The 17,509-nt window shown below is 49.6% G+C and overlaps 1 protein-coding gene across 4 annotated transcripts in view; it reads right to left on the bottom strand.

Moving 5' to 3' along the window:
• ptpn20 (protein tyrosine phosphatase non-receptor type 20) overlaps positions 1-17,509 on the bottom strand; it is a 402,784-nt gene that overhangs the window by 347,066 nt on the left and 38,209 nt on the right. For all 4 annotated transcript variants that reach the window (XM_072491743.1, XM_072491746.1, XM_072491744.1 and 1 more), the window contains one exon: positions 6,406-6,546. In XM_072491743.1, coding sequence (XP_072347844.1) covers positions 6,406-6,529 — 124 coding nt within the window. In that variant the 5' untranslated portion in view covers positions 6,530-6,546. The remainder of the gene's footprint in view (positions 1-6,405; positions 6,547-17,509) is intronic.

Here is a 17,509-nt window from a genome sequence, read left to right as displayed (position 1 = left end):
TAAAATATTGGGCTTCCAGTCCCGTACCCTAACCAAAACAGGGGGATAGTCTGGGATTGTAATACCAGCGGCGGGATATTCCCGTCCCGCGGGTGTTTGCAGCAGTTTGCAGTGGCTCGCCCATCCGTCGCCTGCCACAGTAGGGGGGGAGGGCGGGCAGGGTCGCTATCGGCGGGAACAGAAGATCCTGCCAGTGGGAAAAGCCGGAAAAACCTTCCCGCGGTCTTCGTCTTTCTAGGGAAAAGATCCGAGGACTGTCTGGTCTTTTGCTTACGGATGCACGCTCTCAGATCTGATTGCATGCTCATAAATCTTTTTTTTGTACTTTCCCCGGTGTTCCGAAATCACGGAGCCCAATTCACTGCATTCTTGGAATATCAGATTCATAGAACACAGAACATACAGTGCAGAAGGAGTCCATTCGGCCCAGCGAGTCTGCACCGACCCACTTAAGCCCTCACTTCCACCCTATCCCCGTAACCCAATAATCCCTCCTAACCTTTTTGGACACTAAGGGCAATTTATCATGGCCAATCCACCTAACCTGCGCATCTTTGGACCGTGGGAGGAAACCGGAGCACCCAGCGGAAACCCACACAGACACGGGGAGAACGTGCAGATTCCGCACAGTGACCCAGCGGGGAATCGAACCTGGGACCTGGCGCTGTGAAGCCACAGTGCTATCCACTTGTGCTACCGTTGCCAGTTCAACCATGTATTAAATAATGTATTGTTTTGAATAATTGCCACAGTATGTTTCATTCAGAACTGTGCAATATGCCCGGAGCCACTATGGCGTGTGCATTATTGATAGCAAGTCAAGGTTCCTCAGGCTGTCATGGATGTAAGATTCATCTTGCTGAAAATGTTGGTATTATCAATAATATTATTAGTGTCAGTCACTGCTGTGAGAAAAGTGCTAAGCAATCTCTGTGACCTGTAAGGTTGCTAAGGACCGAGTGTTTCTGTTGCTCCTTTTCAATGATCTATTGTTTTCTTTTCCACCAGCGCCCCCCCCCCCAACGCACCCACTCCACTCGACTGCACTTAACTTGCAACCTGCCAACCAGCTGGCCCTGTGATTTCTCCCTTCCTGGAGATTGTGCAAATCTTGATTAAAAACACACAGACTGTGCGCAAAGATTGGATGAAAGTTGAATCCAGCAGTGAAAATGAGCTGGTGCCTGTGGGGGAGAATTGTTGCGAGTTATCTTTAACCCAATCGTAATCGTGATGTACGATTGTAGCGAACGTCCACCGAACCCTCATCCCTTTTCGTTTTTGCACAGGTTAGTTTGGTGGGTCCGGAGGAACACAAGATGTTAATCATTTACCAACACGATTGTTAACTCTGCTCAAGAGCACAGCATATACTTCCTACTTTGCATACTTTGAACTTTAGAAATTAGAGATTCCTCAGATGTTATGCCGGTTACCAAGCAATACCTCCAGGAATACACTGGACACACTGTTCAATGGAACACGGTATTAAGTCTACTTGCAGCACACACAGATGCCATGTTCAACAGGTCCATACTGGTGGTTATGGCCCCTGGAGGCGACCCTTTAAACCAGGACTTCTGAATCTCAGAGTTGCTCGTAATGACTGGCACAACGTCAAGAGCGAAGGGTGGGCGGCACAGTAGCTCAGTGGTTAGCACTGCTGCCTCGCGGCGCTCAGGACCCGGGTTCGATCCCAGCCCCGGTTAACTGTCCGTGTGGAGTTTGCACATTCTCTCCTTGTCACCCCCACAAAATGAGTTGGGTACTTTAAGCTTATATTTTATAAAAAGAGCGAAGGGTATAGGCAGGGCGGGTAGGTTCCTGTCCACCCCACCACAAGATTCACGGAGCTCCTCACGGATGTATAATTAATGCACTGAACAGCAGAATATCGTGTGTGCTCAGCCGTCCCAAAGCCCAGCAGGCATCATGCCAACATTCCAATCCACCATCGGACTTCGATTCCAGAACAGAAGACCCGAGGCATCATGCAACCTAATTGTTTTAGTGCTGTCCACATGTGTCAGCTGTAGCACTGTGTTTGAAGCATAAGGTTCTGGGCTGAAATTGCAGTGCAGCACTGTGGGGCTGCTGCACTGTCAGGGGTGCCTGTTCGTTGGGCGAGGACCCAAACCGAGCCCCCTCTGCCTGCTCAGGTCAATGTAAAAGATCCCACGGCACTGTTTGGGAGAAGGGCAGTGGTGTTTTCCCTGGTGTCCTGCCCTAATATTTTGCTTCAATCAATGTCACGAAACAGGTTATTCCCATCGCTGCCTGCGGGAGCTTGCTGTGCTCAAACTGGCTGAGGTTTTTCCGACATTACAACAACGACCACGTTTCGAACAGCACCTCATTGGCTGCGAAGTGCTTCGAGATGTCCGACAGCTGTTAAGTGTTGTATAAATAAAAGTCTTTCTTTACTTTAGCACTGAGCCACTCTACCGAGTAGAGATTCCAACACCCCCCCCCCTCCCCCCCCCCGCCCCCTCTGCGCGAGGGGAAATCCTTACCTCAGCCCAAACCACCATTTTAGTGGAGGACACAATTTTTCTAACAAGCTCATTCGCTACATCACCCTTGACAAGTCCTACTTGTCGGAAATTCATGGTTCATGTCCCCTCAGGTACCGCGTCACAGTTTGAATATGTAGCAAACTCGCAGGAACAGGTGATCCACCTGCTACAAAAATTGAGAAGATAGAATCCCGCCGCCAGCGAATGGCGCGCAGCCGAGAAACACGCACCTGGCGAACCGGAAAATCCCACGCCAGGAGATGAGGCTCAGGTATGTTAAACATGAGGCGGGATTTTCCAGACCTTCCCATAGGCGACATCATTCAATCCCACCAAAGGTGACCTCCTGCGGTGGGACCCAGGACCAAACACCGTAGATATCGGTGGGGCCAGGAGATCCCGTCAAGCGGCAGAAGGTTCACCGTGGGGTGGGGGGGTGGGGGGCGAAATCCCACCCATGTTCTTTTATTTGGCAAACAAGTACATGTGCTTCACAGGACAAGGTCGATGCGGCTGAATAGGTTTTTTTCAGGGTGTCCATTTTATGCGGTAAATGCTGATCTGATCAAAGCAAACCTCCCACCTGCCTACCTCTGCTTCAACACCTTGGCGGTTACGGTGTTGAACAGTGTACCAGAGACAAGGCCTGGTCAACCTCGGAGTTAATTAGCTGATTAAATCAGATTTCTGGAAGGAGGCTTGAGCGGGTGGAGTGGAGCGTCTCCGTATCCCTCTCCGTCACTGCTGATTCCCGATTTTAATGCACTCGGTGATACTTGGAATCAGGTGCCAGGCTCGTACCAGGGCATCAGTACCGCCCTTGTGCCACCGTAACTGAACGTTGCTGGCACCTTGGCTTTCCACGGTGCGCTCTGCACAAAAGATTAAAGTCGGTTTGTTTACAGCGGATGGTCCTTAGGTAGCACCAACTGTAGCACAATCAATCACTCACGAGACGAGCTGAGGAGTCAATCGATGGCTTTATTACGCAGACTTGTTCCCCAGCAGCACAGTTACAGAATGTGGCTGCTGGGAGAACCCGGGCTCTTATACTCCGCCTTACTGGGTGGAGCCAGTAGGCGGCTGATCCAAGCGGGACCCAGCGTCTATCCACCAATAACCCCTCGGCATCACAGGGTACCGTAATACCCCTAATACATACCACCACACCAACACAGGGCATTGGTGCCTGATCACGGGGTGACAATTGCCTGACTCCGGGAATTCTAACATGCTGGGCCATGTAAGCAAATAATGCTGTAGCAATGAGGCTGGCTCCCATGGTCGAAATGTGCCTTTATTATTCTGTAACTCTGTGCAGAAAGCATAGAGCTCTTATGACAGAGGGAGCTACCCCTTGATATTTGAGCCTCTTATGTACTGTAATATAAGGGTAGCATTTTCAGTGAAACCATGTGCGAGCTGAGAACAAATAAAGCTAGCAGTCAGCACAGGCAGACAAGCGTCTCCTCGAACCTGTCAGTAATCTGAGGAATAAGCTACAAAGATCTAATGGACAAAGTGCCAAGCCAAGTCCATTGTACACTTCAGCCCTAAACAATACAGGCGTAAATAGTTTACTGCGAAATATTATACCCGTTCTGGAATTTTTATTTGTGCCAAAACAATTTGTGGTATTTGGACCTCTGCACTTTTGATCACTAATACTGCAGTGAGCGGCACTGTGATTAGCACTGCTGTCTCAGAGTGCCAGAGACCCAGGTTCGATTCCGGAGTTGGGTGACTGTGTGGAGTTTTTATTTTATAAATTGAGGGCACCCAATTCATTTTTGTCCAATTAAAGGGCAATTTAGCGTGGTCAATCCCCCTACCCTGCATATCTTTGTGTTGTTGGGGTGAAACCCACGCATTAACGGGGGGAATGTGCAAACTCCACACGGACAGTGACCCGGGGCCTGGATCGAACCCGGGTCCTCGGCGCCGTGAGGGAGCAGTGCAAACCATTTCGCCACCGTGCCGCCCATCTGTGTGGAGTTGGCACATTCTCCCCGAATCTGAGAGCAAAGTTTTCATGATCACAGACAAGGGCGGGCGAAGTTCGGTAAGAGAGTGACAGAAAGTACAAGAAGATTTGGGGCTAATATTGTCTTTTAAATGTGATTATTTAATCTATGATAGATGACTGACAATTCCACCCTGGCCATAAGAGACATTAAGAGGTAGGAAACATATTAAAGTGTAGCAGCTCAGAAATTTTGGACAGTGACTTTTGTTTTCGGCACAATTTTTCTAACAAGCTCATTCGCTACATCACCCTTGACATGTCATACTTGGGGTATTACATTTATGTGCACATTTTCTAATCGTCTCAAACATTTTATTGAAAAAGCAACAACAGCCTGTCACATAATAAAATGCTTAACCACATCTTCCTCCCATTCCAATCTCCAAAGCTCACCTTGCTGGTTTCCTAAATTTCAAAATTTGCAAAGCTCTGTTGCCCTTGTCCTAACTCACACTGAACCCCACTCTCTTATCATCCTGCCTCGCGGACCATTGGGAACACTCAATGCCCAACACATCAGGTGGGATTTTCACTGCTGGCGGGATCTTCCCGTGCCACAGAAGGCAACCCCCCCCCCCCCAATCCTCTGCCACCACCGCGGGTTCCCCGGCGACAGAGGGTGCAAAGAACGAGAAACCCCATTGACAGCGGCGGGACCAGTAGATCATGCCTCCGCCAGCACCAAAACATGCCCTTGTCTGAATCTGAAGGTCTCTTCAACACCTTGTCTTACCCTGCCCTTGCAACCTCTCTTAGCCTGATTGTTTTTCAAGTCCGTGTTGTTCTTCAAACTCCATCCTCCCTAACATCCGCCCATCAATGTGCGGCTATCTTGAACCTAGAGCCTGGGACATTATCCCTGAGCATCACCATCCTTCCATCTTTCTTCCATTATCTCTTCGAAATCTATCTCTTTGATCACCAGCCCTAAGCTCCCTCTCACACGTTAGCTTTTCATGGACATGGTCTGAAATGGAAGTGGTGAGAATAATTGCACCTGAATTGTGCCTAATTCCAACCTTTGGCAGAATCCAGCACATCATGCTCTGAGAGGCTTGGCAGCACGGTGGCACAGTGTTAGCACTGCTGCCTCACTGCACCAGGGACCCGGGTTCAATTCCGGCCTTGGGTGACCATGTGGAGTTTGCACGTTCTCCCCGTGTCTGCGGGGGTTTCCTCCGGGTGCTCTGGTTTCCTCCCACAGTCCAAAGATGTGCAGGTTAGGTGGATTGGCCGTGCTAAATTGCCCCTTAGTGTCCAACGGTTAGATAAGGTTACGGGCAGTGGGCCTAGATAGAGTGCTCTTTCAGAGTGTCTGTGCAGACCTGATGGCCGAGTGGCCTTCTTCTGCACTGTAAGAATTCTATGATCCTATCAGAAGCCCTGGCCAAGAAATGATTGTAAAAAGAAAAAAAAATGCCATAATTCCTCAGCAGGGTAGGCAACATGTATGTAGAGAGAGGAATGACGTGTCAGGTCATTGACCATCATGCTCTCATGAAAGGTCGTCGGCCCGAAATGCTAACCCCCTGGTTCCTCTCCACAGATGGTGTCAGGCCTGCTGAGGATTTCCCGTTCTTCTGTTTTTAAGTTTTTATTTCAGATCTTCCGCATTTTGCTTTTGCCATTAAATGGCCTCCTGGTTTCCAGCTATAAATGGGATGATTCAGACGCAGTGCAAAAAGGTCATGTGAAACCTCTCAGCTTCTCTTGTCCAATGGCTGTTCCCGAACCAGGAAAAGAGAAACAGACTTTTCTGATTTTTCTCTCGCTTTGAGATGCCCTTGATTCCATTTCAGACTCTTTAAGGCAGCTTGTACAAATAAGTAGTGGATGAAGCAGTAAGTTTGAGAAAGCAATTACCTTCCACAGCATTCTCCTGCAAGACCTCGGTGGCTTGCAACAGCAGGGCCCAGATTTCATTGTCTTCTATAGGACCTCCTCTTGCCTCCAGGATCTCCGCGAGAGTCACAAAATGATTACTCATGTCTGAACTGGAAAACCCTGTAAGGAAACATTAGACGTAAGTTGGTGTTATTGTTAGTGGTACAGAAGATGGCCGTTCGGCCTTCTCTTCCTACGGCGCCTCCTTGAATCCAACTAGTCCCACTCTCCTACCCTTTGCCCATAATCCTGCAAACTTTTCCTTCTCAAAGGGACACCCAAGTTACCGTTGAAGCACCATCCTTTCAGGCAGTCGTTCCTGATCAAATTACTCCCTGGGTCAAAAAAACAGATGCCCGCTCAACTCCCCCCCCCCTGTGGAGCTTTGGCCAATTATCTAATATTTGTGCCCGCTGATTATCGACTCCTCTGCCAACAGAAGGCCCCGTATCCCGGAACAAAAGGAAATGATCAAGGGACAGTTCAAATTCGCCTTACGTGTTCTTTGGGCTGGTGAGAAACATTTGTGCCTTAAACCAACCAGTTAGTTCCCTACATTTCCAGAGAGTTTTTTTTCACTCCATCAGGCACTATTTTAGCAGCTCAATTAAAATCCCCCAGCCCCCGCTGGGATTGACATGGCTGAGTCGAAAGTATACGCTCGTACCTTGATCAGCAATTCAAAACAGTGTGCACAGCTGCTACACAGCCAGAAAGGCCAGCAATTATTTAGTTCTTCGGCAAGTTAGTGAGACCAGAGCAGATATCAGCAACGAAAAGGGAGAAACCCTAGAATCGGCAGACGATGCTCATGGTTTGCACCTGGTACATACCAGGAAAAAATGACAAAATAGAGTGAGCCTGGAGCTCTTTGTAAAGGTGCAACTATTTCTGGGAGCCTGGATTTGCGACATCAGGCCCCCTTGTTCTCCAAGTTCTATAGTTGGGAAACATGTCCATTTGGGTCTATTCCGCTAATTAGATTATGGCTAATCTGAGTTCTGAGCACCTTTCTCTCCAGTAGCAAAGCATGGACAACTTATTCAAACCAGGGAAGTGGGCTGAGCAGCTTCCAACTCCCCTGCCCAAGATGAATATTGAGGATCGCCTGGTAGGACAGGGTGCAGCACGTGTCAGTCGACCAACGTGGAGGGTTCCCCAGGGTGTTGGCCCTCTTGAGTCAGTGGTGACTCCATTGGCTGGGCCCATGTGAGCCAAATCAATGATAGCCGTTCCCCCAAAAGACATGCTCTGCGGCGAGCTTACTATCAGTACGAGACCAACTGGCCACCATGTCTGCGATTCAAGGACGCCTGCAAGCGAGAACTCAAGTTGACCAGGATCGGAGTCGATGCACGGGAAATCCTTACTGCTGACTGGAGTGCCTGGAGTCAAGCAGTCAGGAAGGACATGGAAAAAGCAGAGAGGGCAAAAGAAGTGACAAGATGGTGAAAAAGAAACACTGATGGGAAGAGAAAACATCAGACGACCAATGCTATTCATCTGTGCTGGCTCCGGAAGGGAGTGCCACTCGTAAATCAGATTCTACAGCCAAACAAATGAGGTTCATTGCGAAAGTGATGTAAACATACAGAGTACATCGTCTCCCAAGGTGGGCAGAGTATCTTAACTCCACATGCCCACCTTGGGATCATAGCCCATAATACCATGCCTAACACAAATCTATCTGGGAAGAAATTATGGTGGTTAGTGGAAAGGATTACATTTGTGTCAATCTATTCATTTTAGAAACAGATAATAGGAGCAGGAGGCTATTCGGCCCTTTGCACCTGCTCCACCATTCACCACGATCATGGCCGATCCTCCATCGCAAGGCCGTACCCCAGCGTTCTCCCCATCCCCGCTCAACACCTTTAGAGTCTCAAAATCTTATTCACTTCCTTCTTAAATATATTCAGGCCTCCACTTCCTTTTGGTCCAGTTATTTTAGAAAAAAACAATTTGTTGTTCAACCCTTAAAAGCGGATGATAAAGGTTTGATTTCACATCTGCCGAAACTACAATCTACGTTGATTCTTGGTGTGAAGCTCCAAGTAGAAGCTAAGGGTCTAACCAACTTGCAGTGACACAGCCCCGCCCTGAGGGTGGGCCAGCATCTGGGCCAGCTTATCCTCCCGTCCTGTGTCGAATATTCTCCTCTGAGTGAGGGAAGGCTTCCACTTCTTGCAAAGCCAGGGGGCCATCAAGAGAAGGTAGTCAGCAAGAAATTAAATGTGGAGCTCAGGGGCGACTTCCTTACCCAGAGAGAGTTAGGATTGTGGAACTCCCTACCACAGGGAGTGGTTAATGTGAATAGCCTTGATGTATTTAAGGGGAAGCTAAATAAGCCTGTGAAGGCAAAAGGAATAGGCGGTTATGTAGATTAAGTTAGATGAGGAAGGATGGAAATAGGGTTACCAACTGTGATTAAATGTATTCCTGGAGATTTCATCACATGACTTGGCGACCGCACCAGCTGCTAGTCGGCCAACACATCCACCCGTGTGACACACGGCCTTCCTACGCCCAATTGGAAAGCAAAAAGACTCATTATCCAATTGGATGATGTTTGACTGTGTAGCCACCTAAAATGGATGATTCCCGATTAATTTGGCCAAAACCCGATATAAAATGGCTAACCGAAAAGGCTGATGGGAAAAGCAGCCAGCAGGGCACAAACGGACAGCTGCAGACAGAATAGCGTATTCGGCTCTGGGGAAGTCGGCCCAGATCGATACCTGCGACCATTAGCAGCACATCAACACAGACATCTGCAGTTTAATCGGCTATCCCCGGGAACAATTGCAACATATTAGCAATTGAATGCCGGGCCAGACCTCTCGGCAGTGGCCGAGACAAAGACAGGTGAACGACCACCCCCCGATCAAGGAATCGCCCCATTATTGGAGCATATCGAAACCAGTGATTGGGAACAAGTCCAATCACTTGGGACTCAGGGTCAAGGTCCGCCCCGAGAGGCCGGAAGCCCCTGGGCCCTATAAAATGAGGGACCAAGTTCAGATCGACCCTTCTCTCCCTTCTTCTCCTGCTCGCAACCTACGCAAGAACCATCGATCAGCAACTGTAAGTTTGACTCCAGTGATCGCTACTCGATAGAGACTCCTAGCCATCGACCTGTATCAGCCTTTTGAATCCCGCAGGCCAGACCCAATTCGATAAACCATTCGTTTCCCTGACCTGGTGGGCCATTCCCAAAAGTTAAGTATTGGCCAGTAGTGGTAGGTAGTGATATAGAAAGTAGGATTATTGTGTAAGTATTTATTGCTGTACATAATAAATGACCATTGATTTCAATCTTACTAGGCGGTGTGCTGTCTTATTAATCATAATCAGGAATACATGCTTGAACCACGTGGCGGTATCAGAAAGATATCTGGCGACTCGTGAGCAAAGGTGACATAATCAGAGCTAATAAAACAAAGGCTAATAAGAGCAACATAATTGACGACTCTGGTGGGACCCGAGATAGAAGTGGAAAACCACTCCGGGAGAACCCCAGAAATTTGAATAGAATCCAATTGGAAACAAAAAAAAAAAAACCCACAAGTGTTCAAGCGGTTCTGGTTAATAATTCACAATTCAGAAGTGTGTGTATGCATGCGTAACTAACAGGGTTATAAGGTAAAACTGATAGATTTTGTTGCGTCAAAACGGTCGGAAGTCGGTATTTTCGGAAATTAGCGCAAGCCATACCCGCATCTACAACACCACCTTAGCCCCCCTGTTCCAAATTCGAACAAAGCAAGCAGATAAGAGAGATGGCCATGCAGGCAATGCAACGCCTCATGAACCCCGAAGAATTTGCGGTCGCACCGATCAGCAGCGTTAAAGTGGGACAGTGTCCCATTTGGGAAGTGGAAATTCGCAGATTTCTACAGGGCAAAGGATGGCCCGTGTGGAGCGGTTTCTGCAATAATGACGACTCAGGTCCCGGAAGTATAGGGCATACTTGGTGGGAGAACATGAGTGAAATCCATAAGAAGAGCTTAGCAAAAGCGCGCAAGCCGATGGCAATTGTGTCCTGTCTGGCACAATTGCGAGGCACAGAGGAGGTCGTCAGAACGCTCCGGAAAGAAATAGAAGGCATACATCGTATGAGTAAAATCGATGTATGCGCGGTAGAGAAAGAGAACCTGGAATTGAAAAGGCAGTTAGCGGCAAAGGATGAAGAGTTGGCTGACGCCAAACGGGGTCACCAGTCTTGTCTGGAGCATTTAAGCAGCTTTCAATCCCAGTATGAGAAGGCCTATCAGGACACGCAACGTGCAGTCCTGGTAAAGAAAGAGACAGAGAAGCAGGTGGAGACGCTACAGAAGCAATGTAGTGATCTCAAGGCAGCCTTGAGAGTGCTCCACGCTGCAACCACGGAACAAAGGCAGAGTACCTTAGACCATGCAAAGTGCCGAAAGCAAATTGCAGACCTGCAATCACTGCTTTCTGTCCAAAAGGGATTCCAAGAAACCTTTGGGGAAAGTTTAGAACAGGAAGACGGCCCTGGGAAGAATTGCAGGAGACAGCGCAGAGATATGTTCAGGGAACATGTGCGCAGGGAAAGCCCCAAAAGGAGGAAAGCACCCCCACCCCCCACACAGCAGGTCGTTCAGGCTCCTATGAACCCTGAAACAACCCACTGCACAGCCACAGCAGACGAGCCGGACGTCTTATATTCCACCCCCCTAACAGTGACCCAATTACGGGACGCATGTGCGAAAATCACACCGTTCCTCCCCACTTCAGACCCATACCATTTCTTTGCCACCGTCAAGCACCAGGCGACCTTGTACGGCCTGGATGAGAAAGAGCAGGTAAAGCTCATGGTCCTCAGCTTAGACACATCGGTAGCAGCAGCCCTCCCCGACCCACAGAACGTAGGACGAGGCACACTTGCAGAAATGCATACCGCGATCCTGGATGCGATCAGGTATAACCGGGGTGACCCCGTAGATGGCCTAAATAAGTGTAGGCAGAAGAAGTCTGAACACCCCACAGCGTTCGCAGGACGCTTGTGGATTCACTTTGAAGCCGTTTTCGGAAACGTAGACCGTGCCCATTTGTCCGCAGACAATATGGCCAAATGGACTCGCACCCTTATCTCCCATGCCACAGAAGCAGGACAGAATGCCTGTAGTAATTATGACCCCTCGGAGGATGCTCATAATGAGAAGTGGGTGGTAAAAAGATTGTCCCGCGTGTGGGAACAGTCTGCTCACAATAAACCCACCGCTAGAACCCCCGAGGAAAAACAAGCCGCCGCAGACGTGCAGGCAGTAAGAACCACTCTTCACAACCCCGCCTGGGTAAACGAGGGAAAGAACAGCCCCCCAGCAAAACCGCAAGAATGCTACAATTGCGGACAGTTGGGACATTTTGCCAAAGAATGCAATGCCCCTAAAAAACCACAGAGAGCCCAACAGACAGGCACTCTCACTAAGAAAAAGGCAGAGCCCATACATTGCGTTAGCGCCCAGTTGGATCAGACAGACTTGACCGGAACGGACTGACGGTGTACAGCTCCCCCAGTTGGGTCTGCGATACCCTGTGGGATAGGTCAGGACGACCCATAGTCGCAGCGAAAATTAGGGGACAGCCGATCGAGCTTCTCTGGGACACAGGAGGGTCCCGCACCACCTTAAATTCCTCCACCCTTGGTAAGGACACGTGGCCCACTACAGCCACTATCACCCTCAGCGGCTTCACAGGCCACTCACAGCAGGGACACATCACAACCCCTGTACCCATCCAAATCGGAACCATTAACACAAAACACCCCGTAGTTTTAGTCGACCTGCCCCAAACAGCAGAGCACATTTTGGGAATCGACTTCATGAATTCCCACCACCTCTCTTTCGATCCAGTCAACCAGTGTGTCTGGAAGATGGCGAAATCCGCTAGAGCCCCCGCAACGCTCAACATTGGGGACTACATGAACAAAATTAGCGCAGTAGGCGAGTTTTGGTTTAACCCCACCACACTCAGCACGGACCGACAGGTTAGGACAGTCCTGCAAAAAAACAGGGCATCATTCGCGACACACAAGCACAACTGTGGACGGATGACTGGCTCCGTACAAATAACAGGACCGGACCCTAGACCCCAAAAGCAGTACGGATTCCCCCTAGAAGCAGAGGGAGAAATCCTAAAGGTTATAGAAAGCTTATTAGAGCAGGGCGTCCTAAGATCGGTAGCCTCAACTAATAATGCCCTGATTTGGCCAGTAAGAAAGCCCGACAGATCATGGCGCCTGACCATTGATTATCGGGAACTCAATAAAGTCACCCCCGTAGCAGCCCCCACCGTAGCAACAAGTCCCGAGACCATGCTCAAACAGGGACTCCATGCCCGATATTTCACGGTTTTGGACGTCAGTAATGGATTCTGGTCCATTCCATTGGCAAAGGCGTGCCAGTACAAATTTGCCTTCACTTTCAGAGCGCAGCAGTACACGTGGACATGCCTGCCACAAGGCTTCCACAACTCCCCCTCCATTTTCCACTGACAGCTGGTGAATGGACGAGCGAAATTTTCTCGCCCCGAATGTCAGGTACAGTATGTAGATGATCTACTGCTGCAGACAGACACGAAGGAAGAGCACATTGAGCTTCTGTCCGAACTCCTGGAATTACTACATTCCATTGGTTGTAAAGTCAACCCCAAAAAGGCCCAGATATTGGAAGAAAAAGTGGTATATTTGGGCACTATTATCACACACGGCAAACACGAGATCGAGCACAAAAGAATTGACTCGATCGCTAAATTGCCCCTTCCCCAACACGTGTCAGCCCTCCGGTCATTTTTAGGACTGGTTGGCTACTGCCGAAACCACATTGACGGTTTCGCCAGCAAGGCAGCGCCCCTCTCAGACCTCCTAAAGAAAGGAGGCCCCTGGGAATGGCTTCCGCAGCATATGGATGCTGTGGAATCATTAAAACAGGTGCTCATAGCCACCCCCGCACGACAAGTTCCAGACCCGCTTTCCCCTTACGCCATAGAGGTAGCGACCACAGACCGCACCCTTTCAGCCGTGCTCCTGCAGGAACGGCATGACCAATTGAGACCCGTAGCTTATGCCTCCCGAATTTTAGATGCTGTGGAGCAGGGATTTTCAGCCTGTGAGAGGCACCTGCTCGCAGTTTTCTGGGCAGTCCAGTACTTCTCATACATTACCGGACTGAACCCCATCACCATTTTGACCGAGCACACCCCCACCCAACGTTTACTAGACGAGCGACTTAAAGACGGTACCGTCAGCCAAATCCACGCTGCTAGGTGGACCCTTCTCTTACAAGGACAGGACATCACAGTCAAACGGACCAAGACTCACACATACTTAGCGGACAATTTACAGTACCCCGGAACCCCCCATGAGTGTGAAATCATCGCGCCCCACCTTAATACAGACCCCTTTATAGCGAAAACACCCCCCAGAAAACTAGCCACTCCATCTCAGAGCCCCCCTCACCCGGACACGTGTGACCCCATCAGGATTTATGTGGATGGATCTTCCACAGTCCTGGATGGGCAACGCATAACAGGTTGTGGGATTTATGTGGAGGACGCGCCCTCGAGGAAATCGCATTAAAATTACCCGGACACTTAGGCGCGCAGGCAGCAGAGCTTGCGGCCATCGCTTACATTGTAGACCACCCAGATTCCTTCCCCAGCCCAGCAGACATATATTCAGACAGTCGATACGTCTGCAACAGCCTCACCGAATTTCTGCCCCTCTGGGAAACAAGAGGATTTGTTTCCGCGGCTGGGAAACCCCTCCCCTCAGCCCCATTACTCTGCCATATTTTGCAAAAAGCCAAGAACTGGACCTTTGGCATTATAAAAGTCCGCAGCCACCATCGTTCCTCCCCCCCTGGAAATGTAAAAGCTGACGCACTGGCTAAGGCAGGATGCAGACAAGGGTACTTTTGGAAGCCCCCGAAAGCGCCCCAGTGAGTGCGCCAGTGAGTGCAGTTCAGGTCACGCAGACCAGGATCGAAGATCTAGTAGAGGCCCAGAAGCGGGATAGCGCTCTCACTGAGATCGTGAAAGGGAAGTTTCCAGCCTCATACGAGAGGTTCAGAAATACACTAACCACACATGACGGTGTGGTGTTAAAAGACACCCTTTATGTAGTTCCTAAGCAGGATAGGAACCAATTAATCTGTTTATTCCATGATGGTCATGGACACCAGGGAATCGATCCCACCGCAGCCCACCTCAAACAGCTTTGTTGGTGGCCAAATCTCAAGGAGGATGTATCCTATTACATTGAGAATTGCCTCATCTGCGCACAGAACAACCCAGATAGATATGCCAAAAAGGCACATCTCAGCCACACCTGACCTGTTAACGGCCCCTGGACTGCGTGGTTTCACATAAACCAGTTAAAGGCTTAGGGAGCACAGTCAAACCACGCCCACCACGTCATGCTTGACGCAGCAGACCACACCCCGCCCACAGCCAACGTAACCAGACCAACCCCCGCCACGTCCAGCCCAAACACGGACACGTCCCCGACTCCACCCCCAAAATCTACAACCCGCCCCGGAAAGCCCACAGACTGCAGCAGCAGAGACAGCGACTGTGACTCTGACGATAGCCACAGCACGCCTCCCTACTATCCCCATACAACCGGACCCACACCCAGCGACTCCGATTTCGACTCCAGTGATCCCTTCATGATCACTTTCCTAAACAAACCACACCACCGACCACCGAACCACACGGACGACCCCGACTTTGTCCCCACACAACTCGACGAAACCCATTGGCACCGCGACAACTCCTACAGACTCGTCCGAAACGATGAAAGCAATCCCAACTCACACCACGCAGCCCTCTCAACATTAATTCACTCCAGAGTTTGGGACCCGGGAGAAGGGGACGACCTCGAGTCAGACCCCCAATCCGCCAACCCCTTTGCGACCCTGTTCGCAACAGAGAACTGAGGTGTCCACATGATGATTTAAAGGAGACACTTGGGGAAAAGTGTTGTCCTTCCTGATGGAACCTGCAGGATGTTTTATGTTGTTTGTATGTTTGTTTAAGTGTTGTTCGTCCGACAGGAGAATTTTTTTCCAGACGCTTGTTCAGCGGTACCAACTTGTCCACAGATACCTGGTCAACAGACCAGACGCTTGTTCAGCGGAACTAGCTTATCTGCAGATACCTGGTCAGCAGACCACACGTCCGTTCTGATAAGCTAGCTTCTCGTCAGACGCCCGTTCTGATTTGACGGTAGAATCACAGCAGCAACCCCACCATGATGACTACATTTTTGCCCGTTCTTGTCGGTTGCTCAGGCAGTGGAGAAACGGCGTGAGACCCGCCCTGCCTGGGGATCCCCCCGCTGGTAAAAAACACTCGGGTAGGGGACATACGGTATTGGTAGCCGTCCTACCCGGGGACTCCATCCAAATCTTACCCGTCGCGGCCCATACGCACCTCATTCGACCTTTTCCTTTCAAAACAGTTTTATTTATTTCGGCAACCTTTGGGTTGCTGCCAAATGCTAGTTACATCCAGGAACATTTGGATGATAAACTTAGCACTGGTCCACCATTGGGAAGTGTGCCGTGTCCTAACATTTGTTTTAAGAAAAAAAATGAGGGAGTCACATATAGTGACCAATTATAAGGGAATAATTGGCCCCGCAGGACAGACACACTAACATACCGGATATTGTACCAAGGTAGTTACAGGTACTATGCTTGTTTTACAGAACTCCAGAAGCTCCAGGACCGGAGAAAACAGAGAACACAAAGAAAGACAAAGAAAGAGGACAGCCATGAGGACTTCATTCATCGTGCTCAACATTTTCTTTACGAACATTTGGTTGCGCGGGAACGCGGACCCCATTACTCCAAAACCCCCTGCCGTTAATGTTTCACTGCCCTGCAGTACCCAAAGCCCAGTCACCAGCGACACTGCATCTTCCTGGTGTGCCAGGTTCATAACCTGGTACTCCCTGTCCTACGTAATTGAAGCACTGTTAGCGTTGGCAATACTCTGCTGTGTAGTGCAGACTATGCGCCTCCGCAAATGGAGAAGGAGAGCGGACCGCGCTTGAACCCCGGGATATCCGATCCGATCCCCTATATTCGGGTATGACCAGACCCCAGACCCCCGCGACCTATAAAACAAGAATAAAAAAACATGCACTTGCGTTTTCTGTGAATAAAAAAATGTACAAAACCCCATTAACGGAAAATGTATGATCCTGAGCTTGACTGCCAAGCCAGGGAAGAGTATATTGAATGTTGTATGTTTTAGAAAGATAGGATGATGCAATGCTTGATGTGTAAAATTAGAGGTTCCAAGTTTTTATTTTGTAGATGCATGCCCCTGCCTGACATAGCGCCGTCAAGAATTGTTAAGATAAATTTTTGTGCATAGCTAGGGTCAGTGTAGTGGCCATGTAGGAGGTGTCCCCCCCGGTCAGGGAACGGAAAGGACAAAATTTAGGTGATCCTTCACGCTTCGCGTTAGGATCACAAGTAGGGAATGTAGCCACCTAAAATGGATGATTCCCGATTAATTTGGCCAAAACCCGATATAAAATGGCTAACCGAAAAGGCTGATGGGAAAAGCAGCCAACAGGGCACAAACGGACAGCTGCAGACAGAATAGCGTATTCGGCTCTGGGGAAGTCGGCCCAGATCGATACCTGCGACCATTAGCAGCACATCAACACAGACATCTGCAGTTTAATCGGCTATCCCCGGGAACAATTGCAACAAATTAGCAATTGAATGCCGGGCCAGACCTGTCGGCGCCTGCAGTGGCCGAGACAAAGACAGGTGAACAACCACCCCCCGATCAAGGAATCGCCCCATCATTGGAGCATATCGAACCCAGTGATTGGGAACAAGTCCAATCACTTGGGACTCAGGGTCAAGGTCCGCCCCGAGAGGCGGGAAGCCCCTGGGCCCTATAAAATGAGGGGCCAAGTTCAGATCGACCCTTCTCTCCCTTCTTCCCCTGCTCGCAACCTTTGCAAGAACCATCGATCAGAAACTGTAAGTTTGACTCCAGCGATCGCTACTCGATAGAGACTCCTAGCCATCGACCT

This window comes from Scyliorhinus torazame, chromosome 28, assembly GCF_047496885.1.
Source record: "Scyliorhinus torazame isolate Kashiwa2021f chromosome 28, sScyTor2.1, whole genome shotgun sequence".
In the NCBI taxonomy this organism is placed as follows: domain Eukaryota; kingdom Metazoa; phylum Chordata; class Chondrichthyes; order Carcharhiniformes; family Scyliorhinidae; genus Scyliorhinus; species Scyliorhinus torazame.
The sequence above is the reverse complement of the archived record's forward strand: the minus strand, read 5'-3'. Positions and strand labels throughout refer to the sequence as shown.